Source organism: Pezoporus wallicus, unplaced genomic scaffold (assembly GCF_028554395.1).
Source record: "Pezoporus wallicus isolate ANWC-B61680 ecotype Strahan unplaced genomic scaffold, APGP_CSIRO_Pwel_v1 contig_4012, whole genome shotgun sequence".
In the NCBI taxonomy this organism is placed as follows: Eukaryota; Metazoa; Chordata; class Aves; order Psittaciformes; family Psittacidae; genus Pezoporus; species Pezoporus wallicus.
In genome coordinates, this window is record NW_026637828.1 from 1,967,712 (window position 1) to 1,994,043 (window position 26,332).

The 26,332-nt window shown below is 57.9% G+C and overlaps 3 protein-coding genes across 10 annotated transcripts in view; all 3 read left to right on the forward strand.

Annotated features, from left to right (window-relative positions):
- Positions 1–13,482, forward strand: part of RAB11FIP3 (RAB11 family interacting protein 3) — a 78,111-nt gene extending 64,629 nt beyond the window's left edge. For all 6 annotated transcript variants that reach the window (XM_057407948.1, XM_057407950.1, XM_057407952.1 and 3 more), the window contains 8 exons: positions 1,729–1,822; positions 3,356–3,459; positions 5,723–5,863; positions 6,814–6,895; positions 8,927–9,064; positions 9,861–10,016; positions 10,324–10,464; positions 11,203–13,482. In XM_057407948.1, the coding sequence (XP_057263931.1) occupies positions 1,729–1,822; positions 3,356–3,459; positions 5,723–5,863; positions 6,814–6,895; positions 8,927–9,064; positions 9,861–10,016; positions 10,324–10,464; positions 11,203–11,316 (970 nt within the window). In that variant the 3' untranslated portion in view covers positions 11,317–13,482. The remainder of the gene's footprint in view (positions 1–1,728; positions 1,823–3,355; positions 3,460–5,722; positions 5,864–6,813; positions 6,896–8,926; positions 9,065–9,860; positions 10,017–10,323; positions 10,465–11,202) is intronic.
- Positions 13,483–16,454: 2,972 nt separating this feature from the next.
- LOC130598527 (DAZ-associated protein 1-like) lies at positions 16,455–19,294 on the forward strand. The gene is made up of 3 exons (XM_057408040.1): positions 16,455–16,612; positions 18,509–19,180; positions 19,275–19,294. The coding sequence occupies exons 1-3, from the start codon at positions 16,531–16,533 to the stop codon at positions 19,292–19,294; spliced, it is 774 nt and encodes a 257-aa protein (XP_057264023.1). The 5' UTR covers positions 16,455–16,530.
- Positions 19,069–26,260, forward strand: SEPTIN12 (septin 12). Of its 3 annotated transcripts, none has more exons than XM_057407975.1 (10): positions 20,752–20,977; positions 23,356–23,544; positions 23,957–24,085; positions 24,241–24,322; positions 24,418–24,555; positions 24,710–24,827; positions 24,905–25,000; positions 25,087–25,183; positions 25,376–25,427; positions 25,530–26,260. In XM_057407975.1, the coding sequence occupies exons 2-10, from the start codon at positions 23,385–23,387 to the stop codon at positions 25,672–25,674; spliced, it is 1,017 nt and encodes a 338-aa protein (XP_057263958.1). In that variant the 5' UTR covers positions 20,752–20,977; positions 23,356–23,384; the 3' UTR covers positions 25,675–26,260. The 3 variants fall into 3 exon arrangements, with proteins under 3 accessions (XP_057263959.1, XP_057263958.1, XP_057263957.1); XM_057407974.1 differs by lacking the exon at positions 20,752–20,977 and adding an exon at positions 22,632–22,867; XM_057407976.1 differs by lacking the exons at positions 20,752–20,977; positions 25,530–26,260 and adding an exon at positions 19,069–19,495 and having other exon boundaries at positions 25,273–25,407.
- Positions 26,261–26,332: the final 72 nt, after the last annotated feature.

Sequence of the window (26,332 nt, forward strand, 5' to 3'; positions counted from 1 at the left end):
CTTCAGCCTCTCTCACTGTGCTCTCACGCCTTTCCTTTCTCCATTTTTTTCCCTATGTTCAGCAAGTCTCCACTGGCACAATTTCCCCTCCTGGCAAGGAAGCAGATCCATGATATTACATTTCCTAGTTCCTGTCATCTTACTTTCTAGGTCTTTGTTAAAAACACTGGCAGGAAAGGTTGCAGGGAGCAGCTTGTCTCCAGGTTTCTAGGTTTAGAACTAGTTTTTGTCCTGTGTCTGGCAGAGCAAATTTAGGGAGGATTTGAGTTAAACTTGCGAGTGGAAGTGCCCTCTTATGGGGATTGAGCCCTTCTGGCCCTTTGCATGTGCAAGATGCTTTTCTGAGACTGGGACTTGTGGGCTTAGGTAAATATTGGTTAATTCAAGAGCAATCAAGTTTAATTTGTGATAATAAGAGAGAGAACAGGCTTTTGCTGCAGAGTAGAGCCAGATCTTTAAGATGAGCCCAGAGAAAGCCCTTTGCAGGTACTGTAATTACTGAATAATACCAAAACATATGCTTTTAGAAAACTGATTTTGTTTTGGTAAAGGCTCTTTCCTGGGTTTTGTTATCCAGGTTCTGCTTGTGCCAAGAAATCTCAGCTGCTTGGGCTCTGTTGTGCCTTGGCATGATTTAAATGACAAATGTGCCTGAGAGTTTAGAATCTAAATATATACTCAGGGTGAGGATGCAGAATAAGGCTGGTAATCAGCTATAGGCTCTTTGGTAAATGCCACTTATGCTTCATGAATATTTGCATGAGGATATTGTGTAGCAGGGTGAGTTTGAGAGCCCACCTCACAAATTCCTAAGGAAAACTAAGGCTCAAAGAGACCTCCGTGGTTTTCCCATTCACCTCCTGCTCAAAGCAGCACAGGCTGCTTATCATTCATGTTGCAGTGGGGGAATGGAGTGGTTGCCTCCAGGCAGCATCTGCCTGGAGTTCACAAAGCTGGAACTCTCCCTCCCCATGGCAATAGCAGTTTGTAGTGCCATATGCCCATGGAGCTGATCCACAGCAATACCACAAGGATGAAGCACAAATCAGCCCCTCCACAGGGTGTGCTTTAGAGCTCTGCAGAGCGCGGCCACCAGTGTCACAAGGCCTGGGTAATGATTAGCTCACTCTGGGCTGTCGTGGCTGGTGCGAGGAGGTGGGCTGGGGTGTTTCACAACAGCTTCAGGGTGTTGTTTCCTGCCCTCCTTCCTCTTACACCCACTGCCCCCCACTTCTTATTAACCTTGTCAGTGGCTAGAGCAGAGTACTCTGTCCTTTGCTGGATAACACGTGGCCTTGGTAGGTTTGTAACGCAGGAAAGTGAAAAGAGTGAGCTTTTATCTCTTCCCATTCCAAAGAGCAAGAACAAATGATCATGGGATGAAGTCCCAGAAGCATGTCCACGTCTGCGCTTTGCTCAGCGGGCGCATTTGTTCCACCGGTAAGCAGCCACCCTTCAGCCCTGTTATCTGGGCACATCGGGGTGCTGGGCTTACTGCAGAACTTGATAGTGAGAAGGACCACTGCTCTGCCAGGCACCTGGTCCATGCTGCCCTTTGCTGTAAATCCAGCAGCCCAAGAAGGAGCAGTGCTCTTAAACCCCTTTGGAAAAGGAGGTGGCAGCTGAAGAGGGGAGAGAGGGGACCAGTTGTCTGGAATTGCCATGCCCTGCAATGGTCGCTCTAATGCTGGTGTTGCTGTGGGTTGGGGTGGTTTGTCTCTGTTATAGACAGTTGCATCAAACGAGCACCTCGTCTGGGGGGGTGATGGAGGACTCCTACCAGGACACGCTGGAGTGTACAGAAGAGGACATCACAGACAAGGTAAGGGTGGTGCTGTCTGTGCTGTCCTGGGGCTTGCAGTGCCCTCAGATCTGCAGGCAGGACTTAGGCTGAAGCTTCTCGTGCTGTGCGGCAAGGGGTAGATGGGTACTGGAGCCCTCCTCATCGAGGGGATGGAGAACAGGAGCACTGAGTTGAATTGCAGAGGTCTTGTGTCAGGTCAGGATGTGGCACTGGTGTCTTCTCCACAGGGTGGAGGTGGGGAGAGAGGGAGGAGTAGCTACTTGCAGGCTGTATTTTCACTTCTACTTCACATTAGATGTTCCCAAATTCTGCTTTTCTGGGATGAGCAATGTCTCTTGATGTGAAACAAGGAATTCCTTTCCTTGGCACACTCTTGCTGCTGCTGTTTATGCCACCAGGATGTAAAACTGATTTTGTGCCAGTCCAGTTGGGGTTTACTAGGGTGTTATGAGGAAAGGATTATAGGACAAGATAGGAACATGAGAAAGGCTTTGAGCACCTCTAGCTTAAAATAGTAGGGAAAAAAGGAAAGATAGCTGAGCTGTGGCTTGTGTAAAATGTCTGCTGCAGTCCTGAGACTCCTTGAAAATGGCTTTTTAATTCTGGAATCACAGAGAGCTGCATGGAGCAGCATGTGAAAGAGAAATATATACACATGTGGCTGCCCTCAGGTGTCACTATAATGCATAGAAGACTGTTAATGAAATTAGATATCATAATTTTTACAAGTCTGAAAGATGGATAAAATACATTCCTTAGGACATCTGGGCCAAGAAACCTTGTATGTACTACTGGAAAAGACCTTGTATCTCCAGGATTCCTTTTTGAACACACTTGCTTGTCGCTCGCTGTTATCCCAGAGCAGCGGGTTGGGTTTTGCAGACATGCTTCTAATTGCCTCTTTGCTGATCATTCTTCTATTGGTATGAATGGGATTGGAATGAATGGAAATGCAAAGACAGCTGAAATAAGCCCCATGTAGGTACAGAGAGAAAACATTCATCCCTGATCCCACCAGCCAGCATTGGCTCCTCCTATGTGACTTCATTACCATAGAGCTGTGAACCAGCATCTCTCAGTCCTGTTTCAGGCAGCAGGTGGTTATTCCCTGCCTCAGGTCAGAGCAGAGTTCTGGTGATCCAGATGGTGTCTTTCCCTCTAGACTTCCATGTAGGATATCACCACAAAGTAAGGAAAGTGTGAAGCCTTTAGCCCCATATTGGTTCATGGAAGACATCAAAACCTGAGCAGCCAGGGTGTAAAAGGATGTTTTAAAAGGATGCTTTAAATCAAGGCATGATTCCAGCAGCATCTTAAAGAGCAAACCCCAGTGACGGCTCCTGCAGCTCTGGCCACCTTGAGTGGTGGAGAGCAGGATGCAGGTGATGCCAGGAGCTGTGTCGGGGTGACAGGCTCTGAATCAGTGCAACCAACCACGGCAGCCCTGGAGCTGTGCCGTGCGCTGGAGGCAGTGGGAGTTGCTCTAGTACTTGGTGCTACTCTGCCAGCAGGTTTGGGCAGGGTGGCTGATCCCCCTCTCCTCTCATACAGGTGGTGTTCCTGGAGAAGCGGGTGACGGAGCTGGAGAAGGACACAGCTGCTAATGGCGAGCAGCACAGCCGCCTCAAGCAGGAAAACCTGCAGCTCGTACACAGGTAAGGCTACCTGGCTTGTGCTGTGGCCAAAACACAGCTTGGCATCGCCCCTGGTGCCTTTTCCTTTCCCCTTCCGTGCTCTGCAGCATCCTGAGCCTTCCCTGCGGGCCAGCTGCCTGCCTGTGTGCAGGCAGGAGCTGCTGGAGCATGTGAGAAAGGAAGAGGATGGACAGAGAATAGCAGAAAAGCTTCACAGCTCTTCCCTGGACAATCAGATCCCACCCTGGCAGAGCGCAGCTGTGGTTAAATCCAGCTGGGATTCTGACTGCCTTCTCTGCTCAAGTGTTGTGCCATGCTGCACATAGCTTTTCTGGGGCTCTGGAAAATCCCAGGAGCACAGGAAATGACTTGCAGTTCAGCTGGGATAAGTGTCAAAGATTGTAGAATCCCAGACTGGTTTGGGTTGGAAGGGAGCTTAAAACTCATCCAGCTCCAAGCCCCTGCCATGGGCAGGGACACCTTCCACTAGACCAGGTTGCTCCAAGCCCCGTCCAAGATCTTTTCAATGTTATGCTCAGATGCATGTTAACTGTGACAATGCTCTTTAGATCTTTATTTGAATATTTTTATGTGCTTCCCTGCCCCACATGTCCAGCCTGAAAGGTCTCTGTGGAGCTCTGGAGCTGCAGGGGTTGGCTCAGAGAACCATAGCAGGGGTAATGCTGCTTGGAAAGCTTCCCATTCAGGGAGGATGTGTAATTCATCTTCACTCTGTATGGAATTTCTGGCCTGCATTTTCCCATTAGTTGTGGGTGGAAGGGTCAGCAGGGTCCCTACCACCCATCTCTACCTTCTTCACAGCCAGCCTTAAGCCTGTTGCCTTCGGATCTGGGCTGGGGTGTAGCCCCTTGGATCCCATTTGATGTAATCACTGTCTTTACTAATCTGGCAGGCTTCTGTCTCCCAGCAGCGTATTTACCCTTGGCAGATAAACCCAGTTTATCTATAGGGCTGTAAGACTGTTAAGTAACAATCGTGTCAGTGATTCAAACAAAGGTTCCTCTAAGCCCTGATGAACTTTGCAGCAGGGAAATGTTTTCACTTTAGCAGCTTGGCCCAGAAGTGTCAGTCACTTTTAATCAAGCAAAGCCCCAGGTGGAATAGGTTCATGTGGCAAAAACCCTTCCCCACCTGCCTGCGCTATGCAGTTCCATCAACTAGCATGCTCTTGGCTCTCCTGCTGCCCAGACTGGGTGCTTTGTGCAGGGCAGGGATGTGGGTGCCTCTGCCTGTGCCAGAGGGCAGCTCGGTGTGCTGGTTTTTCTCTGAGCATCAAGACTACTTCAGGGCAGAGTAAAGGAGCCTAAAACACTAGAAATGGCTGCAGGAGGATTTCTCTGCTTTGGCCACTACAGGTGGAACCACAACCCTGGGATTTATGGTTGAAGTTGATGATCTTAAAGGTCTTTTCCAACCCAAATGATTCTATTTGGCTACTGCTTGTTCTGGGGGATGATGTGACTGTGACCCACAGGTTGTGGGTTGTAAAGTGATTACTGTGCCTCCACCCTCACTTCACTCTCTCATTGGCCTCCCACTGAGATTTATAGGGACATAGACTAGACAGAGACAAACCAGCACACACCACCTGCTTGTTATATTCGCCTGCCATGTTGGTCAGCAGTTCTGTCCTTGGGAGTTTCCTGGACCATGTTGTTGTTCTCCCACTGCATCTGCTGGGATAAAGTGAATCACAGAATCCCAGACTGGTTTGAGTTAGAAGGGACCTTAAAGCTCATCCAGTTCCAAGCCCTTGCCGTGGGCAGGGACACCTTCCACTAGACCAGGTTTCTCCAAGCCCCATCCAACCTGGCCTTGAACATTGCCAGGGATGGGGCAGCCAAAGCTTTTCTCTGGGCACCCTGTGCCAGTGCCTCAGCACCCTTGCAGGGAGGAGCTTCTGCCTAAGAGCTCATCTCAATCTCCCCTCTGTCAGGTTAAAGCCATTCCCTCTTGTCCTGTCCCTACAGGCCCTCGTCCAAAGCCCCTCTCCAGGTTTCTTGTAGCCCCTTTAGGCACTGGGAGCTGCTCTAAGGTCTCTCCTTAAGGATCCTTCTCTTCTCCAGGCTGAACAAGCCCAGCTCTCTTAGCCTTCACTGCTATAGGTGTGCTTCCCCTGAAAGCTTGCTCTGATTTACAGTGTGCTTCTCCCAGTTCTCCTTCCAGAGAAAGGGTGTGAAGAGAATGTGATCCCTCCCTTTGGATGGCATCGTGCCGGGGTTGAGCCATCAGAATTGGTTAATCCTCTGTCTCCTTTTCACAGAGCAAATGCTCTTGAGGAACAGCTGAAGGAGCAGGAGCTGAGAGCTGACCAAACACTGCTGGAGGAGATCAAGAAGCAGAGGGAGCTGCTGAGCAAAATGGAGAGGGAGAAGAGCATTGAGATTGAGAACCTGCAGGCCAGGTGGGGCTGGGGCAGGGTTGGGTGGTCGCAGGGCTCCTGGACCCACATCTACAAGCTGGAATACATGTACATGCTGTCACTTTGTGACTGCAGCCTTTGGGGACACAAAGTGCAGTCAACAGTGAGTTTAACTTCATGAAAGGTGTAAACAAAGTCATTATAAACCTTGAGTTTTGGCTGCTTCTCCTGCCTTCATTCCAAAATCAAGTCCCTCCTTTGATCCTAGTCTCAATCTCTATATTTGAACTTCCCTGATGCGGTTGCAGTTTAAGGTCACATCCATGTGCTTGCCCTGCAGTGCGTGAATGAAGAGATTTGGTAGTGCTTATTCCCATGAATGACCTGTGGAAGCACATTTGATGCTCACCTGTTTTCCACCTTCATGGAAACAGGCAAATACCTGGGAAGGAAGAGTCATCTGACAGGCAGTGTCCCAGGGTGCTTTGTGCTACCTGTTGGCTTCCAAAGGAAACAGTCCTGTGGGAGAGGTTTAATTAGACAGGTTTTTTGCTGCTGTTCAACCCTTGCAGCAAATGTTTTTTTACCAGGACAGTTACCATGGCAAATGGATGTTACTTTACCTGGAGGAAGCAAAACCAAAGCCCTCTCTGAACCCCTGCACTGGCTCTGCCCAGGCCATATCTCTGCTTTTCGGTGCCAAGCTGAGGCTTGTCCATGGACTGATAAAGCCCTTGGCCTAAAGATTAGAGTTGGACCTGGTTGAGAAGAGCATGGCTGTGGCCTCCAGACTTGCCAGAAGTCATGCGGATGCCCTGCTTTGTCCCCTGGGAGTAGAAATAGTTGAAGTCTCAGAGTTTGCTTTGAAAAGATAACTCCCTGCTGGCTTGCCTTCAGCAGGTCCTAGTTAATATTCCCTGTGATGTTCCAGCCAGGTCTCCCACACTCGGGGTGCTTGGGTGAGTCTATTACACATCTCTTTCCTGTTGCAGGCTGCAGCAACTGGATGATGAGAACAGTGAGCTGAGATCCTGCGTCCCGTGTTTAAAAGCCAACATTGAACGACTTGAGGAGGTGAGGAACAGGGGTGCTGGAGTGCCCACACCAGAGCTCCGTTCTCATGTGGGATCTGTTTAATGTATGAGCAAATCAGTTGTTTCTGTGCTCCAGTCCCTGCAGAGCTTGCCTCTGACCAGAGCTATTCCATCCTGCTATCCGTACAGGATCCCAGGGTTTGGCTTGGAAACTGGGATTAAGAAATCCCTAATAAACTTCTCTGTGCAGTGGTGGCATCCCTGTCCTGCCTGGTTAGCAGGGGACTCGTGCCCTCTTGTGGAAGCTTGTCCCCATCCCTGCAGCCACAGCCTGCAGCAGGACAGTCCACTGCACCGGGATAGGGGGAGGAGCAGCCGTGCTTCATCTCTACATCCTGCCTGGGCACATGTGCTCTTGCTGGATTGGAGAGTTGAATCTCACAGATGATTGAATCCCAGACTGGTTTGGGTTGGAAGGGACCTCAAAGCTCATCCAGTTTTAACCCCCTGCCATGGGCAGGGACACCTTCCACTAGACCAGGTTGCTCCAAGCCCCATCCAACCTGGCCTTGAACACTGCCAGGGATGGGGCAGCCACAGCTTCTCTGGGCAACCTGTGCCAGCGCCTCAGCACTCTCACAGGGAAGAGCTTCTGCCTAAGAGCTCATCTCAGTCTCCCCTCTGTCAGGTTAAAGCCATTCCCCCTTGTCCTGTCCCTACAGGCCCTTGCCCAAAGCCCCTCTCCATGTTTCTTGTAGCCCCTTTAGGCACTGGGAGCTGCTCTAAGGTCTCTCCTTAAGGAGCCTTCTCCAGACTGAATAAGCCCAGCTCTCTCAGTCTGTATTCAAGGCCATGCAGATGCTGATGGGGCTGGGGTAGGAGTTTTGCCAAGGCACCGCAGTCTCCACGGAATGGGCAAGGTCCTCATTTTAGGAGAGGATGTGGGTTACAGATGTAACATGGCGCAGAGGCTGTATTCTGTTTCTGTTCAAGCTTGTGGCAGATGTAAGATTAAAAATGCAGTGAAATACAACCTCTCTGCCTGCTGAAGGCACTCAAGCATTTCATCTACTCACAACCTTTGAGCCCCTGGGGGAGCACTGCAGCTCCATCTCTACTTGATGTGGCCACAATGATGGTCTTTGTCTGCCAAGACCTTGTAAGCTCAGTGCATGGATGCTGGGGTAGGCAAACCACTGTGGGCCTGAAGCTAAATTTCCTGCCTAGGTGTGTTTAGCCACACAAAGTTGGTTTTGATCCTTAATCTCCCTGCAGAGCCATGCTGCTTTTCTCCACAGTTAATGGGATTAACAAGGAGCGAGACGTGCAAATACTGCTCCTCCCTGCTGAGGAGGATTTCGTTGTCAGCATTGCATTTCCTCCTGGTGGGGCTTTTGGTGCTCTCCTCCATGGATACTCCAGCCTCAGCAGCTGGAGCTCCCCCTTGGAGCTGTTTTCACCTCTTCATGTCATGGGTCATCCAGCACCAGTGCTGGCTGGGTTCTTGTGGCATTTTTGGCTGTCTGAAAGCCAAAAGGGGCTTTCATAGAGGGGACCAAGCAGAAGAGCTGGGCTGTATGTTCATCCTGGTTTGAACTGGTTGTATTCCTTCTTGGATCAGTCCTCAGTTAAGTTCTTTCATATCTGAAACAAAGGATGAGCATCCCTAGAGTAGCTTAACATCTTGGATTCATGGCTTTTTCTGAAATCCAGACCTCATTTTGTGTTTCTTCTTGGCCTGTAGCCCTTTGCTGGCTCCAGGCCCACCCAGGCAGTGTCCCACACCAGGGTATTTGCCTGTGTGCGTTTATTCTTGAGTCATCTCTTACTGCCTCTCTCTTAGCAATGCTTTTTTGGTGTGTGGCTCTTCTTGCTGCTGCCAAAGCACTCGGGCTCTGAAGCCGTCCGCCAGCAAATGAAATCCCAGCAGGCAGAGCATCCAAATGCGTCAGCAAGAAGAACCTTCCCCGTGGTGCTCAGCATGTGCCGTGTCCTTGAGCGAGTGGGAAGAGCCCTGGCAAGCACCGAATGAAAACGGGCCCTGAGACTATTGCTCTGTGTGTCATTACAGGAGAAGCAGAAGCTGCTGGATGAGATTGAAGACCTCACAGTGCAGCTTACAGAGGAACAGGAGAAAAAGAGGAAGATGGGGGACAAGCTGAGTCAGGAGAGGCACCAGTTTCAGAAGGAGAAGGAGTCGACACAGGAGGTAAGTAGAGCTGGGGCTGTTTGCCACAGCACTGGCCTGCTGTAGGTAGGGCAAGGCAGGGCTGTGTGAGGAAGCTGGCCTTGATAGCCTCCAAAAATAGGTGTCAGTGGAGCTTTTAGTCCTGCCTGGGCAGAGAAAGGTCATACAGCAGCTTCAATATAGAACATCCATGGCTTTTGGCTGTGTCAAAATTCAGCCCAGGTGTCTGCATCTGTAGATCCATGGGGCTGTGCCACCTCCTGTCCCTCTTCTGCATGGGACAAGCACGAGGATGAGGGCACGTGGAGCCAACAGGCATTAGCAGGCAGGAAGAGAGGGGTGCGAGGCTACCTGGGGAGAGCTACCAGCCTCTGTGTACTTAGGGGCAGAAACTCAGCCCCTTACAGGCATCTGGGGTTGGTAATTTCAGCTGGAGGCTCGAGCAGGACTTTCTGTTACAGTTGGAAAGGGGCTTTGGGCCTCAAGGTGGAGATTATTGTTGTGGTGATGCTGAGAGCACTTGGGTGAGGTGGGGAGTCACCACACTGGGCAGGAGGGAGCTCTCCAAGCCCATGGAGGTTGCCGGTGGGGTCTGTCTGCTGCCGCATGGTGCCCTAGCCAAGTCCTTCCAGGGCTGCTGTCATGGGTTTCAGTAGCTTCCCTTCTCCTGTCTGCTAAAGGTGTGGGAGAGGAAGGGGAAGACCCTGAGAAGGATCTGTTAATCCTGCTGCATCAATGGATGGGGCCCAGCCAGGGACCAGGGCGAGCTGCTGGGCTTGCAGGGGTAGCGGCACTCAGTTGTCCTCTTGTGCTGCAGCTCATTGAAGACCTCCGGAAGCAGCTCGAGCACTTGCAGCTCTTCAAACTGGAAGCTGAGCAGCGGAGGGGCAGGAGCAGCAGCATGGGGCTCCAGGAGTACAACAGCAGGACACGGGAGACAGAGCTGGAGCAAGAGATCAAGCAGCTCAAGCAGGTATCCAGTGCTGGGCAGGGAGGGAAGTGTCTTGGGGCTGCTTGGGGATGCTGATTCCCTGACTCCCTGACCTGAGGAGTGGTCAGCAGGAGCCTGGGTGCTGTGTCCAGGGAGGTGACCGTGGATCTGGCAGCCCCACTGCCTTCTTGCTCTCCTGTCCTGGGACTGGAGAGGTTGGCTCCTTCTGAGAGAGCCCCTCGCTCTGCTGAGACTGAGTCAGGAGACTGTGTGCTGTTCTCAGTGCTGTGTGAGCTGCTCTGAGGGCAAAACGTGCTTCAGCAACATCTGATTTGTCTGTTGTGAGCAGGATAACAGGAACCTGAAGGAGCAGAATGATGAACTGAATGGGCAGATCATTAACTTGAGCATCCAGGGAGCCAAGAACCTCTTCTCAGCCTCCTTCTCTGAATCCCTGGCAGCAGAGATCAGCTCAGTCTCCAGAGACGAGGTACGTGCTATGGGGAAATGCTTACCTCACCCACGTCTTCTTGGGGTGGCTGGTGCATCTCATCTCAGCCAAAGAGGGCTGCCGTGGCCCTGTCTGTAGTCCAGGTCACCCACAAAATCCACTCAAAAGCTGTCGTGAGCTAAGAACTACCCACAAAACTGTTTGAAGAGCTTGCAGGACTTCCCTGCCTGCCAGCCTCCTTCCTGGGAAGAGAGGAAGCTGCTCCCTGTTTGCTGATCCTGGCAGCTCTGCTTTGCTGCCATGTGACAGCCTTCCTCTTCCTGGGACACACCAGCCACCTCGGCGTGTGTCTGTCTGCCTGTAGCTGTCTTAAAACCCCAGGGCATCTGCCCTGGAGATGGTGGCTGCTGTGGTGTGTGTTCCCCCTGCTCCATGCCTAAACCCCAGATGCTGGGGTGTGAGCCCACGTGAGCATCAGAATTCAATCTTTCAGACCCCAAAAAGTGGGGAAACACCTGGGTGTTTTGGGGGTCAAAGGGAGACAGGTGCTCCCTGCTTTCTACATCCTATCTGGCTGAGGACTTGAGGAAGGACAAGAGAGGGCAGAACCAGCAGCTGAGGGAGTTCTCCCTGATTGCATATTCATGGCCAGGAACATCCCAGGCCAGAGTGAAGAAAGGGGGAAACCTCCATGGTTGCACAGAGCTATGAGAAGCCCCGTTCCTGTGCTGGAGCAGCAGGCACTGACCAGTCACTCCCTTTCTCCCTCCTTTGCAGCTCATGGAAGCAATTCAAAAGCAAGAGGAGATCAATTTCCGGCTGCAGGACTACATTGACAGAATCATCGTGGCCATCATGGAGACAAACCCTTCCATCCTGGAGGTGAAGTAAGGGCGGCCGAGAGCCGTTGGCTGTGCACTCGGCGAGGGGTGTGCATTTGCTGCTCTGAGAGGATAAAGAGGGACTGGGAACGTCTTTGCTCTTGATGAAGGCTCAAGGAAGCATTGCATCAGGTCGGCAGGTGAATTAGCCGCCGGAGCAGGGATAAGGAAGACCAGCAGCAAGGCTTTGTTGTCTGACTCCAGTGGTTTGAAACCCTTCTGGCTTTCTGGGGGTGAAAGGGAACCTGGAGAAGAAACATAGGCAATGGGAAGCTGCCTGTGAAGCTGGGAACTGTCCCCACAGTGGCGTCGGACCCTCTGGGTGCAGAGTGTGAGCAGGAGCTCTGAGGAGATGGAGGAGGAAGCAGTGGCGCTGACGCTTTCCCTTGCTGCCCTGTCCAGCCCAAGTATCAGCTTTGCCAAAGTGTCCCTGACACACTCACTCACTGGGGCAGATCCGGGGGAGAGGGAAGCATGTCCCAGGCTTGTAGAGGGTTCTGCTTGGTTTGTTTTTCAATTAACTTAATGCAAATGTCCTCATTCAGCTGGTGCAGTTAATCCTTGCCCTGCTGCTCCTGTTGGGAAGGGGTCTCGTGCTGGCTCCTCTCCCTTGGTGGCAGGCACAGGCACGGAGCAGCCGTTTCGGGACACTTTGTCACCTGCCTCCTTATTTATTTGGCTGTCCGTGGCTCACTCCTGTCGGCGCGTCTCGGCATTCCTGGCTCTGCCGCCCTCCTCCCGGCTCCTGCGGATGGCTCTGGGAGGAGAGGTGCCTTCAGCCACCACTGCAGACACACGGATGCTGTCTGTCTGTCCAGCCTGCAGGGACGGAGGAGAAAGGCTGCAGCTCTTCAGTTTGCACCAGAGGCTGGTCCTGGTGTACATGGAGCTGCAGCGGAGAGGGCTGAGCTCTCCCAAAGTCCCCGGCCTGGGGCCAGTGGCCTGTGCCATTCCCACCCGGAGCAGGGCTCTGCTGGTGATAGCTGCAGTCCTGGAGGGAGAGCCCGCTCCGGCTGCCTTTCCCACAGCTTCCCTGTGCTGCAGCCAGGGATGGAGCCGCTGCTCTCGTGTCTCAGCCTGGGCTGAAATCCCTCTGTGCCGCTGGGGAGAGGAGACCAGAGGTGCAACAGCAGCTCCCTGGGAAACAAAAGCCATGTTTACACCAGACAGCTTTTGGCTCACTGGCAGGTAGCATGACCCTGGGGAGCAGCCACGAGAGCCAACCTGCTCTTGTCCGGCACCGGGACAAGAAGCCAGCGGCCTCCCAAGGATCCAGCTTCAGGTCAGGCCCAAAGAGCCGTTCTTCTTCCTGCTTGCAGGTTCAGAGATGCCAGGAACTGCCTGAAAACAGAAGCCAACAGAGATCCCTTGGCAGGTGCCCGCTCCTCCCCACAGCACTTCCACGCACGCAGTTGGCACCTCTCTTCCCATGGCGGCAGAGCTGGGTGTCACCCGAGGATGGCACCTACCACAGCCTTATCCCTGCTGGGTGCTCCCCGCGCTGTTGGCATCAGCTGCCACCACCCTCCCTGCTCACACCGCTCCTGTGGGTGCTCAACCTGGGGTGAGCCCCATCCCCTTGGCCGAGGGGGGATGGACAGCCCCTGCACACCCCGTCCCCTCCCTCCCCGGGTCCGCAGGAAGAAGCCACGTAATGTACATTTCCAGAGAAGTTTTGGGTGTAAATCAGTGTATACTTGGAGAGGGAAAATTTTTCTATCTTGTAGAGTAGGTATTTTTATAGAATGAAGGTTGCTCATTTTTTTAATACTTTAAAGAAGAGAGAAATGTATCTGTGTATACACTAAAGCATATATATATATATATATAAATATATAAATATGGGAGATCTGCCTTTCTCCACTTGGGATCTTGGATCCCCAGTTCTCAAACAATCGTCTTTTTTTTCCCTGTCTCTCACAAAGAGGTACTGTAACTGTAAATAAGCACCGGGGAAAAGTTCTAAGCACTGACTTGCACATTCACCATGCTTTAAAATCCTTATGGAAATAGAAACTAAAAACTGGACTTCCCAGAAATGTTCCTCTTTTCCCCGCCGGTATGTGAAGGAAGTTCCCTCCCCCCTCCTCCAAAAACGAAAGAGGCAAAACCAGTATTGTCTTAAATGATGTATCAATTCTTGTCCGATTAAAAGCTGTTACTATTCCTGCCCGGACACCTTCTTTCCACACGGATGTCAGTGCCGCAGAGCATCCCAGTGCTGGCTCCCCAGCAGGGCAGGATGGGGGTGGAAATGCTCCAGCCCCAAAGAGGACCCTGATTTGGGGAGATGAGGATGGGGATACAAGACTTGAATGGCTCCAGAGGGGCTGGAGTGAAGGGGAGCCAAAGCCTCTGTGCAGGTGGGATGTGGGGGGATTCTCATCCCTGGTGGGATGAGGGACAGTCAGAGCTTGTCCCTTCTCTGTGTGCCCTGCTGCTCTGGAGGGGTTGGGCTGACTGGGGCAGGCTGTGGCTTGGCGCTGGTGGGACTCACTGGGCTCTGCTCCAGGTGGGGACCCGGAGGCCTTCCCAAGCCCTCCTTACACTGCACTAAACCTCTCTGAGCACCCGGCTGCTGGAACTGCCCTGCAAATCCCTTAAACGCTCTTATCCGCCCTGCTAAGCTGCTCCACACCCCTCTGAGCTTCCCTCTGCCTGGAAGCTGCCTCACAGGGCTCAGGGCTGCAGAATTCCCGCTCTGCTCCCAGGGTGCCTCCGGATGGCTCCGGGCTGCTGCTCTGAACTCCTCCAAGCAGCCCCGCAGCACCCAGAGCTCCGAGGGCCTCTGTGTGCTGGGAAGTGCTTCCTGATACACCCTGAGAAACACCCCAAAGTGTTTCAGACTGCTCCATGCGGCACTGAGCAGCACCGAGGGGCCTAAAACATCCCTGAACATCTCTAAAGCACCTCTGTAGCACCCTGAACTTCCCAGCACCCCTCTAAACAGCTCTAGTGCACACCAAGACTTCTCTGAACACCTCTAAGACTGATTTTACAGCTCCTCTGAAAAGCTCAACCTCCTGCATCCTGAAGCTGATCTAGGAATGGGGGAAGTAGGTGACTGGGGGCATTGGTGCAGTGCTGGGTTGCCTCAAGGAGCTGCAAACCACCTCCAAGCAGCTCCAAGCTTGGGAAGGACAGACGCTGACACAGAGCTCGAGCTCTTGAATTGCTCAAATAGCTCTCAGGCTCCTCAAACCAGCACTAAAAGGCACCAGGATGCTAAAACTGCTTAGAGCCATTCAAAGTAGCTCTCGAAGCCCTCTAAAACTCTTACAAAAGTCCTTGAAATAGCTCCAAATGGATCGTAGAGGTCTCGCAGCAGCTCCTCTGCGTGGCTGTGAAATGCCCCAAGTGCTCTAACGCTCCCTGAAAGGCCCCTGAACCTCCTCCAGCCCTCTCAAATGCGCCTCTCAGCAGCACTCAAACCTTCCAGGAACGCCTCTAAACTTCTCCAACCAGTTTGAAACCACCCTCAGCCCCTTCTGGGTGATACCAGAGAGGGGTAAGCAATCCTCAACCCGCTCCATGCTGCTCCAGAGCTGCTCTAAAATGCACCAACAATGACCTGTGGCTGCTCAGAAGCATCCAATTTCTCCACGGCCTCTGAAAAGGGCTCTAAGTGGGTTCAAACCTCTCCAGCCTCTTTGAAGCTGCTCTAGAAAAGCTTTAAAGCTCTGAAAGCTCTCCAGAGTCTCCAGAACAGCTCTGGAGCTGCCACAAGCTGCGCAGCGTGGTGCGGGCTTGGCATGGTGCTGGTGAGCTTCTGAGCAGCTCCAGGCAGCTCAGGGTTCATCTCCATTAACAAACGGAAACAAACCTAAATGCCTTTAAACAAATGTATTTGCTATAGGGTTAGAGGTTTGTGGAGCTTCTCTAGCTCCAAAGCTCCAAGGGGCCGCTGAGCTGGTTCCAGAGCACTGCTCTGAACACCACTGTGGAGCTCCAGCTTTTCCTTTCCTTACAGTGGGATGCTCTGACCATTGACAGTGGGAACTGGCTGGCTCCGAACAAGGGTTGGACCCTGGTTGTGGTGCCAGGGTTTCAGCCACCCTAATGTCCCGGTGCCCCCACACTGCTACTGGCCTCAGTGGCAGCACCCCAGGATGAGCTTGAGGTGCTCAGCCAGTGCGGGCAGGATGTGGGATGCAGGTAGGGCTGCTGTGAGTACCCAGCCATCCTCCAGGCCCTGTCACCCACCTGGGTGGTCCTGTCACTGCACCAGCGCAAAGGAATGGGTGGAAGAATGAAAGGACAAAGCCAGTGGGAAAGCTGAGCTGCTCTCGGTCTGATCCTCATCCGGTGTGACCCCAAGGGCAGCAGCCCTCTCCCATCACAGTCCTCCCAGCACCCAAAAAGCTGCAGCATGGGTGGTGGGAGCCCATCCCACGGTGCCAGTGGGCACCTCCAAATGTCTGCACAGCCTGGCCACGACCAGGGCCACCACCACCATGTCCTGCACCCTGTGGGAAGGGGCTGTGTCCATCAGGACCCCATGGGGCTGGGGCCAGTGCAGGAATGTGAAAAGCAGGGTGAGGAGCTGGGCTCCCACTGCAGGACCCTGCTTTTTTAAGGGATTTCCAGCTCCTTCCACATCTGTTGCTGATGCCGGGATGGGACTGGGATGGAGTTAACCCTTGGCAGACAGGGTAGGAGCGGGATGGATGATGCCCCGAACCCTATGCATCCCTCACCTGAGGTGCTCATGATCCCTGTGGTTGTTCCTCAGGGATGCTCCAGGAGCTCAGGCTGGGGACAGAGCCCCTGGCAGGGACAGCCACACCGGAGAACAATAGCGGTGAACCAAACACCCCCCACACCTAGCCCTGTCTGCGCCCGCGTGTGTTGAACCCTTGCTCCACGCTGGAAACCCCTGGGGGAGCTGGGGCTGCGGTGTACGGCCTGCCTGGGACCCCCCAACCCTGCCGGGACCCTCAGCCCGGCCAGGAGCCCCTGGCTCGGCGGGTCCCAGGCAGCACCCCCAGCGAGCAGACCCCAGGCAGAAGCTGCAGCAGCGGGGAAGCCGGGGCTGGTGCGATGGGAACAGGAGCAGTGGGGCAGGGCCCGGGGGTCCGGTTGGGGCGGGGGCTGCGGCAGCACCTCCCCCTGCCCTCCCCCCGCGCCGGTCCCCTCCCCTTCCCCTCCCTCCGAGGGCAGCCGGCGCCGTCCCGTCCCGTCCCGGGGCTCCGCTGCGCTCCCCCCGGCGCTGCCGCCGCCCCCCATGCGGGTCCCCCCCCTCCTCCCCGCCATGGCCCGGCTCTCCGTTAAGGAGCATCTGGACGGGATCCTCTCCGACTTCGAAGGTGCGGCCGGGGCTGCGGGACCTCCGCGGGTGGGGGGCCGGGTGCCAACGGGGGGGACCCCAGGAGGCTGGGTATGAGCCGGGGGGGAGGGGGTGGTTGATGCCGCTTGTGCCAGGCAGCTTGGGGGGGGGGATGGGATGCATCCGGGGGGGGCTGCACGTCGGAGGGAGACGGGCTGTCCCCCAAGTCCCGCTCAATGGGGCACGGTGGGGGCTGTGTTCCCCGCCCGAGGCTGGGTATCGTGGGGAGGGGTGCTGCGCCTCGCGGAGTCGCGTTAGGGTGCTCATGGGGTGGGTGTACGCGACGGGACGCACGCTGCGCGGTGCCGGGGGGGGATGTGGGTGTTGGCACCCCCCTTGCTCGCGGTGTGCGGGCGGGCCGGGGGCTGCGGGGTGGGGGGTCCCGGGACGGGCTCGTCTTTCTCCAGCCCGCGATGATTCCCCGGCCGCTTCCCGGAGGCCGCGGCGGGAAGAGCCGGGAGCGCGGCCGGGGCGGGCGGCGAAACCCGACCCGGGCCGGTGCTGCCCGCGGCGGGGAGGAATGTGTGCACCTACCCCGGCACCTTAACCCCGGCTCTGCCGGGCTGACCCCACATCCTCACGCCCTCCGCATCTCCTCTGCAACACCCTTTCGCCCTGCGCCCCCCCCCCGCTGCAGCCCCCCATCACTCCGGACACGGCCTGGGGTCTGTGTGAGGATGGGTCAGGGGCCAGGGGCAGGTTTGGGGTAAAAAGAGGCGTTTTGGCGTGTCTTGGGCAGTGAGATGGATGCGGGGAGGGGGGACGTCGGCCCCATGGCCCCGGGCAGCTCTGGCCGGGAGGTGGAGCAGGGCAGGACCGGCGACAGAAATACCTGCCCTGGGGAGGGCTGTTATTAGCAGCGCCCGTGCCCCGGCCCCTGACCCCTGCCCGGCCCCAGGCACAGAGGTGAGCAGGGGAGGGGACCAGGACGGGACCCCCACCGCCCTTCTGCCCTCAGCACCGTGGCCAAGCCAGGGGGCCAAGGAAGAGGAGGGTGAGGACAGCTTCGTGCCGTTGGGTGCTATGCTGGGGCAGGCTGCCACAGAGTGGGGATGAAGGGGCCTCCCCACAGCAGGCAGCCACCCGCTGCTTGGAACAGGGTGAGGAACCTGCTGCTGGCACCAAAGGTGCCATTCAGCTGAGCTGCTTCACGGCAAAGGAACTTCCTTTCTGCAGGGGCTTTGCGGGGGTCCCGGCTTCTCAGAGCTGCCGTGGTAGTGCCAGGCAATGGTGCACGGGGCTAGAGGACCACCCACCACAGCCAAGCGTCCTGTGACTTCTCTGTCAGGAGGCTTTGAACGGGAGCCGGGTGCTGTGATGCCCATGGGGTGGTTGGGGGGGATCCATGTGGGGGGCACATCCCCACCAGCAGCCCGGGATGCCGGCTTGGGGTTGTGGTTACCGTCGCTGCTGCAAAGCTGCATGGGAGGCATGACTGCAGCCCCCTGCGTGGCTGCGTGTAGGGATAGCTCTGGCCATCAGCAGGCGTCAGGGTTAATGCCATGAGAAGGGGTAGGAATCCTCCCTAGCTTGGCTGTTGGGATGGATGTAGAGGGAGAAGGTCTGTGGTGGAGGATCCGGTTACTCGGGAAGGATCCCTTACAGGGGAATAAAGCAAAGGATCTCTTACAGGGGAATAAAGCGGGCAGTGTGCGGCACCGGCCGGCCCGGCACAGATGAACCGGGGAGACAATGCGGCAGCGCCGGGAGGCCGCCGGCGCCGGGCTGGTTTCCCATGCGGAGTGGGCTCACAGCGCACCCGGCTGCACGGGGGCACCTCCATGTGCTGGCACGGCTGGGGCGGGGGCAGAGCCTACCCACGGGTGCCATCGGGTGCCACTCTCATGCCACCATCTCTCTCTCTCTCTGTCCCCAGCGCTCAAGAAGTCGTTTGAGGCAGAGGATGGGGACGAGGCACCCTGCTCCCCGCTGGTGTCCTCACTGCCCTCGGGCACTGACGGGAGCCCCCGGCCGCTGCAGCCCGGCCACCCCCCCTGCTCCGGCCGCGCCGCCAGCCCGGCCCCCAGCCCCGTGCTGCGCAGCCTGCTCAGCACCGGCCGCGCCACCGGCACCGGCGGCGCCCGCGTAGCCTCCTTCCAGCCCTGCCAGGGCTTCGCCGCAGGGCCGGGCAGCGACGGCGAGAGCCTCCGCAGCTCCTCCTCCAGCCTGGAGAGCCCCGCGCCCACCGGGCTCCCCCCGCCGCCCTGCACGCCCCCTGCCTCTGGCCCTGGCCTGAAGAAAGTCCCGTCCCACGGCAGCGTCTTCCCGGTGGAGCTGGAGCACCCCCTCGGCGGGACCGCCACCAGCCACGGCTCGCTGCCAGCGCTGGACCTGCACATCGCCGAGGAGCCGGGGATGGGCACCCCCCTGCCAGACCCCCTGCTATGGGGCGCTCCGAGCCCTTCGACACAGCCGCACACCCTGCAGCCTTCCTCCTCCAGGGCCCCAAACGATGGCATCGAGGCAGCGCTGGGGCTGGCCGAGGGGCCAGGGGAGCGGGATGCGGCCCTCTGTGCGCTGCCCCGGCCACAGCCGAGGGTCAGCCTTGGTGCCAGCCCCATCCCATCCCACCGGTCCCCAGCACTGCCCTGGGGCCAGGGTGGGACAGCCCCAGACACCGCTGCTGCCCCTTCCCCTGGGAGGGCCGAGGGGCCACCACTAGCCCCACAAGCCGCCACCTTCAAGCTTGTGTCACAGCCACAGACGGTGCAAGTGAGCTCCCAGCCTGCCTTCCTCGAGGGGCTGGTGCTGGTGCCGGCACTGGGGACCCCAGCAGTGCCTGGTGGAGTCGGGATGACCCCCCTCAACGCTGGGCTGCAGGGACCCTGCATGGTGGCAGAGGCTCCGGTGACTCCAGAGCACGGTAGGACTCGCTTCTGTCCCCTTTCCCCACCAGGTCTCCCTTGCTGGGCAGAGTGTTCCCGTTGAGCCAATGTGGGGGTGAGGGTTTGTGCAGGGTGATGGTGACGCTGCGGACAGGATGATCCCCACCAGCTCCGAGGGGCCGTTGGGTGCATGGCGAGGGGGCTGTACGTGTGGAGCTGAGCGTGGTGTTGGCAGCGCTCCCAGCCCTGCGGTGCCTGGCTAGCTTCCCGTGCCGCCCTGGCACTGATTGTTTTCCCCAGTGCAGGGAGACAGGTTGGGACACATGTGGCCCATCCGCAGCAGCGCCAGGCCTTGCGCGTGCCGGCTATCGCCACGATCTTGTCCCACGTCCAGCACTTTCTTCCCTTCTCATCCCTCTCTTCACCTTGGCAGAGGGGTGGATCTTGTTACTCCCTACCTGGGGGGGGCAGAGGAGGTGGCAGGGGGCCAAGGTGCACTGGGACATGCTTGGCGCACGCTGGGGAGAAGATGCTCCTGGTGCAGATGTGCCCTTGGCTCCCACCATGCCCGCGTGGGTGCAGCCAAGCCAGTGCCCTCCCACGTGTGGGGTGTGGGACCCCTTGTCCTCCTTCCCGGTGGCTGCTCTGGGGAAGGCTGGAGGATGCCGGGGTGGCAGGAGACGGTGGTTGGGGCTCATTGGTGTCATCAGAGCTGCCGTCGCCGTGCTCTAAGTACTGACGCCAGCAAAGGCATCCATACATCTGCTCCGGGCTGGTGTGAATCATCTCCCAGCAATGCCTGTGGCCACACTGCCCAGCCGGCCTGGCTGCCCTGCCGACCGACCGGCACTGCCCGCGGTACCAGCCAAGTGCATGGACAGAGCTGGAGATGAGCCGGGGTGATGGAGACATGGGGGGACAATGCTCAGGACCCAGCTGGGGTGATGGGGATGTGGGAGGATGATGCTCAGGGCTGAGCCAGTGTGATGGGTACATGTAGGACAATGCTCAGGACCAGTCTGGAGTGGTGGGGATGATGCTTGGGGATGAGCTGTGGTGATGGAGATGATGCTCCGATCACTGATGGTAATGGCAAGGTGGCTGAGCATGGCATACAGAGCAGGCCATGAGCCATCAAGCAGCGTGTGGGCACCGTCTGCCTTGCAGATGGCATGGTTGGCAGGCACTGCTTGGGCATGGCAGTTTCTCTGCCAGGAAGAGGTGTGGATGTACTGCTTCCTCTGTTTGGACCAGAGCAGCTCCCAGCCAGTGCTACCCATGGTGTCCGTGTGGCGCGTCAGCCCCGCTCCCCATGGCAGTATGCACAGAGCGAGCCACTGTGTTTCACTTCCACACGGAGCGAGCCTGGGTCACCCACGCAGGGCTCGGGGCGAGGAGGAGGAGGAGCAGAGGAGGAGCCGTAGGCTGCAGCCACCCTCCCTGTCTGCACCCCAGGAGCCATTTGGCCTCGGTGACCAGGTCTTGGTAGCAGCAGCCCCGGCTCTGGCCAGCTCGCCCAGGTAGGAATGGCATTGGTCAGGGTGGCAGTGGGCAGGGCAGGGTGGCAGTGGGCAAGGCATGGTGAGAGTCCTCAGTCCCTGCCGGGCAGGCAGTGCTGTGGGGCACAGGGTTTCACTCCGTGGTTCACTTCTGCTTCTGCTCACCACCAGCACGCGGCGGTCCCAGCCCTGTGCTGTGGTTCCCACAGCCAGGCAGGCTGGCTCTGGGTCTGGCTGCAGATGGGGTTTGTCACCACTTGTCCCCTTGGGTTGTGCTTGGCACTGGAAGAGGCACCAGCATGCCTGGGTCATGCTGGTGGGTAGAGCTGTGGTGAGCAACTCACCGGTGTGGGGGGCACCGCTCCCTCCATATCCCCAAGTCCTCCATCCCTTTGCAGAGGGCTCAGCTCCCTCTTGCCCACCCGTTGGGAACCACGCTCTCCCCATCCGATGTCCTGTTTGGTGCAGCAGTGAGTGGCTGGGACAGGAGCGCCTCTCCCAGCACCCTCCACCCCATAAACTTATTACAGGGCAACCAGCCAATTAGCCCTGCATCAGTCATTAAATCCATGGAGGACACCATGGACCTGGGACTGCTTGTCCCTGCCTGGAAAACAAGAGCATCCTTAATGAGTCCTGGAACAGGTCTGGCTGCAGGAGCCATTAGCCCTGGAGGTGCATGGGGATGCCAAAGAGCTTCCACGTGGCTGTGGCTGCCAGCCGTTGCCGATGGGGCTTTTCAGCAATGAGGCCAGGGACATGGGGGGGCTCCAGCCCCACAAGAGGAGGCAGCTGTGGGTGCTGCACTGCGGGGAGCACCCCAGGGAGCTGGGGCTATGATGCAGGCACCACATCCTGCCTGCAGTGCACAGCATCCCTGGGTGGCTCCAGGCAGTGGCTGCATCGCTTGGTTCTGGATGTGTCCCGGCAATCGCTGGGGGCTGGCAGGGACCAGGGTGGGTGTACAGGGGACTGGTGTCCCCTGGAAGTGGTGGCATGCCCAGGTCAGCATCAGGGAGGTCCTACCTCCCTGCCTGCCTGCGGGCCCTTGCCCCCCCTGCTGGGCGTCAGCGCTGTCACCAGGAGACCCCCCAGGTGTTTCACTACCTCCGAGGAACACCCTGACCCACAGAGCACGGAGAGGGGAGCCCCAGCCGTTCCCACCCCCACCACTGTCCCGGGCGGTGGGTTTGTACCCACCAGTGGGTACAGGGTGCTAGGTGCCCCCTGGGACGCTACTGCCAAGGCAATGGGTATGTCCAGCTCCACCATCTGGTACCCTGGGCTGGCTCAGGCTGGACACTACACGTGTTCCTGTCCCCGGGTTGCGTGGCACAGGGCCGCGGGCTCGGCAGGGTTTGGCTCCTTCGGCCCCCTCGGCCTTCCTCAAGCTGCCACTCGAGCCTCGCCAATGCTGGGAACTGGCTGGCACATATGTGGCAGGCTGCAGCGTGGGGGGGCGCAGGTGCCGTGGGGCACTGCGGCAGTGCCACCACCCCACACTCCACCTCACCATACCGGGGCTGGGCATGGGTGCCGCTTGGGGGGCACAGGGTGACAGCGGGGATGGGTACCCAGAGCCGAGCGCTCACATGCCCCTTCGGTGCCACCCGTGGGTGTGCTGGGTGCCGTGGGGTGGGAGGAGGCATCCCCGTGGTGGGGTGGCACCGGCAGACTTAGCGCAGGGGCTCGGCTGTGCAGGGAGGGGGCTGCGAGGGGAGGGAGGGAGCAGGGAGGGATGTTGCCATGCTGGTCATGCGTGGGAGCCGCAGCCTCGCCGGAGCTGGGTTTGATGCCAGCCGGAGGAGAGGGGGCCGGGCTGCGGCGCTCATGGGGATGGGGATACTGGCGGCGTGCAGGGGACCCCCTCGGCCATAGCGGGGTGCTGAGAGAGGGCACCGCCGCGCCGAGGTAGGACTGAACAATGGCTGGGTCGGGCAGCAGCGGGAGGAGGAGGAGGAGGATGAAAGGGCTCGGGGGGCCCCTCAAGCTGCTGCACAAAAGGCTGGGGCGGGTGCGGGGCTCTGGTAGCCCCGAGGCTGGGCACGGCAAACCATGCATGGCCCCGGGGTTGTGCCGGTGCCTGCGCTGCTTCTGCCAAGCACCCCGGGACCGCAGGCAGGTGCCCCTCTCCACGGCAGGCACCGGTGGGTATTATGGGGGGTGGCAGGTCCTGCCCCACGCCCGGAGCCCCCGAGTGGGAAGCCGATGGGACGGGCAGGGTGGTGTGGCCACCTCGAGGATACCACTGTGGCACATTCCCGTCCTCCTCTGCCCGTGGGCTGCCCGTTGCCATGCCGAGCCTCGCCGGATGCCAGGAATGTGCCGGGGCGGCTGCTGCCAGGGCAACGGCGCTGGCAGAGGGGCCTGGGCTCACCCGGCTTTGCCCACCCGCGCAGGGAGCAGCCTGGAGCCTGAAGAGCGCAGCATGGAGCCGCCGGCTGAGCCGGAGGAGGAGGTGCCCATCACCACGGCGCCCGGCCCGGCAGGATGCCAGCTCTTCGGTTACGTGGGAATCGAGGCTGTGCTGGACCAGATGAAGATCAAAACCATGAAGACGGGCTTCGAGTTCAATATCATGGTTGTGGGTGAGTGCCAGGCACGGGCTTCATCCTGGCTAGGGCAGGAATCCCAGCTCTGATGTCACCATGCCAGAGGGAGTCGTGCAAGGGTTTTAAGGAGCAATAAGTTGAAGAGGAGCAATATCCCATACCCATAATGCAGTGATGCTGGTGGGTGAGATCAGCTTAATCTCTGGGATGTTCCCAAATAGGTACTAAGGAGTTACTGCCTTGGGAATAAATCTTTTGGGGAGATAGACCAGAGCTATCCCAACCTCTGGGATGCTCCCAAGTAGGTACCAAGGTGCTATCATCCTGGGGAATAAGTTCATTGGAGGGACAAACCAGAGCTATCCTGACCTCTGGGATGCCCCTGAATGGATCCAGAGTGGGATTAATTTCTCATGGGGGACAAACCAGATCTGGCGCATCCCTGCAGGGCAGAGTGGGCTGGGGAAGTCGACAATGGTGAACACCCTCTTCAAGTCCAAGGTGAGCCGCAAAGCCTCGCAGCCGGGCCAGGAGGAACGCATCCCCAAGACCGTGCAGCTGCAGTCCATCACCCATGGTACAGTCACCACCACGGGGTCGTGATCCGCCAGCCCTGGGGAGAAGCAGGGGGCGCTGTGTCTGAGGCTGCACCCGTGGCCTCAGAGCCTCCACCGCAAATCCCCTGCTGCTCCCTATGTTTGGTCCCCGCTGACCCACATCTCTGCCCCACAGTCATTGAGGAGAAGGGTGTGAAGATGAAGCTGACAGTGACAGACACGCCAGGGTTTGGGGACCAGATCAACAATGAGAACTGGTAGGACGCTTTGGGATGCAGTATCCCAACTTGGTGAGTGGCAGTTTTGGGTGAGGGTTGAGCTCAGATGCTGTCTCCCAACTCCTCATCCTCAGCTGGGACCCCATCATCAAATACATCAACGAGCAGTATGAGAGGTACCTGCGTGAGGAGATCCTCATCACCCGCAAGAGGAAGATCCCGGACACCCGGGTCCATGGATGTGTCTACTTCATCCCTCCCACAGGTCACTGGTGAGTCCCCACTCACAGCACCCACGGGTGCTCCCTGCTTGGTGTTGTGTGTCACCCCGGTGATGGTGGTAGTGTCACCCTGGGGTGGTGGTGGTGTGGTTGCCGTGGGGTGATGCTGGTGGGGTCACCCTGGGGTGATGGTGGCCCTTGTCAGGCTGCGCCCACTGGACCTCGAGTTCATGCGGCGGCTCAGTAAGATTGTCAACGTGGTGCCGGTGATCGCCAAAGCCGACACACTTACACTGGAGGAGCGAGCGGAGTTCAAGCAGCAGGTGAGGACAGGACCCCACTGAGCTCCTAGGGTGCCCCATGTGCCCCTCAGCCCCATCTCAAGCCCTGTATCCCGCAGATCCAGGAGGACCTGAAGACCCACGCAATCAGCGTGTACCCGCAGGAGGACTTTGACCAGGACCCGGATGACAGGGTGCTGAACGACAGGATTCGGGTGAGTGCTGGGATGCTGGGACTGAGGATGCCAACCCCTGGGGACCACAGCAGGGCTGAGCACAGCACCCTGCTCTGCACTGGCAGGAGAATATCCCCTTTGCTGTGGTGGGAGCAGACCAGGAGCACCAGGTCAACGGCAAGCGGGTGCTGGGCCGCAAGACCAAGTGGGGCATCATTGAAGGTGAGTGGAGCTCCTCACATCCCCAGCCATAGGGGGGGTTGTCTGCTCGGGGTGTAAGGAGCAGCACCTATGGGTGCATCCCTGCCTAGGGGTGCGGCATGGTGCTGTGCCAGTGCTCTGATGGTACCCAGAGCCTGTGGGATGTGCATCCTGGGATCCCTCCACCTGCTGCCCCTCTGCCTTGCTTTGCAGTGGAGAACCCGACACACTGCGAGTTCCCCCTCCTGCGGGATCTGCTGATCCGGTGAGCAGGGGATGGGGTTGGGGGTGCTGCGCCCCATGGAGGGGACAGTGGGGCGATAGGGCTGTGACCTGACGTTCTCCCTCCCCGCCGCCACTCTGGCAGGTCCCACCTGCAGGACCTGAAGGACATCACCCACAACGTGCATTACGAGAGCTACCGCGTGCGGCGGCTGAACGAGAGCAAACGCCCGGCGCTGAGCCCCCTCAACGGGCTGGCTGGCAAGGGCGAGGCTGGCAGCGAGCTCTGAGCCACCACGTATCCCCCCGGAGCCACCCCTGCGCCTTGCCTGGGGTAAGGAGCCCCCCAGCAGTGCCAGCCTGCCCTGGGCCGGGTCCCTTGTCCCCAAACACAGACCCTGTTGGACCCTGCATAATGGTAAAGCTCAGCCTGCAGCTCCCAGCCTTCACCATCATCATCCTTCTGCTGGACTTCCCACCTCTGATGTGCCACCACTCTCCTGTGCTACTCTGGCCACTGGGACCATGGGGCAAGAGACAGACACCCCTCAAATGTGCTGCTGGGGTGTGGGGTGCCAGCACCAGCCAGGCACCCCAGGGCAGTGGCAGTGCTGTGGTGGTGCCATAGGTAGTTGGGTAGCAGGTCCCCTCCCTGCGGTCACCCCATCTGCCCTGCCCGGTGACGGCAGCTGCCATGGCCGGACTTTGAGCCACTTATCGGTGGCGGAGGTTCCGGACGGGTGTGGAGGTGCCAGGAGCGGTGTGAAGGTGGCACCCACAAAGGTGTGGGGGGCTACACCCAGCTGCTGCCTGCTGGGACACCCCCTGCTAGGGCACCACCACAGGGTGCATCCCCCCCAGCCCCTCAGGCGGACCCCACAGCCCTGGCACAGTGTAGGGATGGGAGTGTCGGGGGTCCCCTCAGTAATCTGGGGGTACATATAAGGC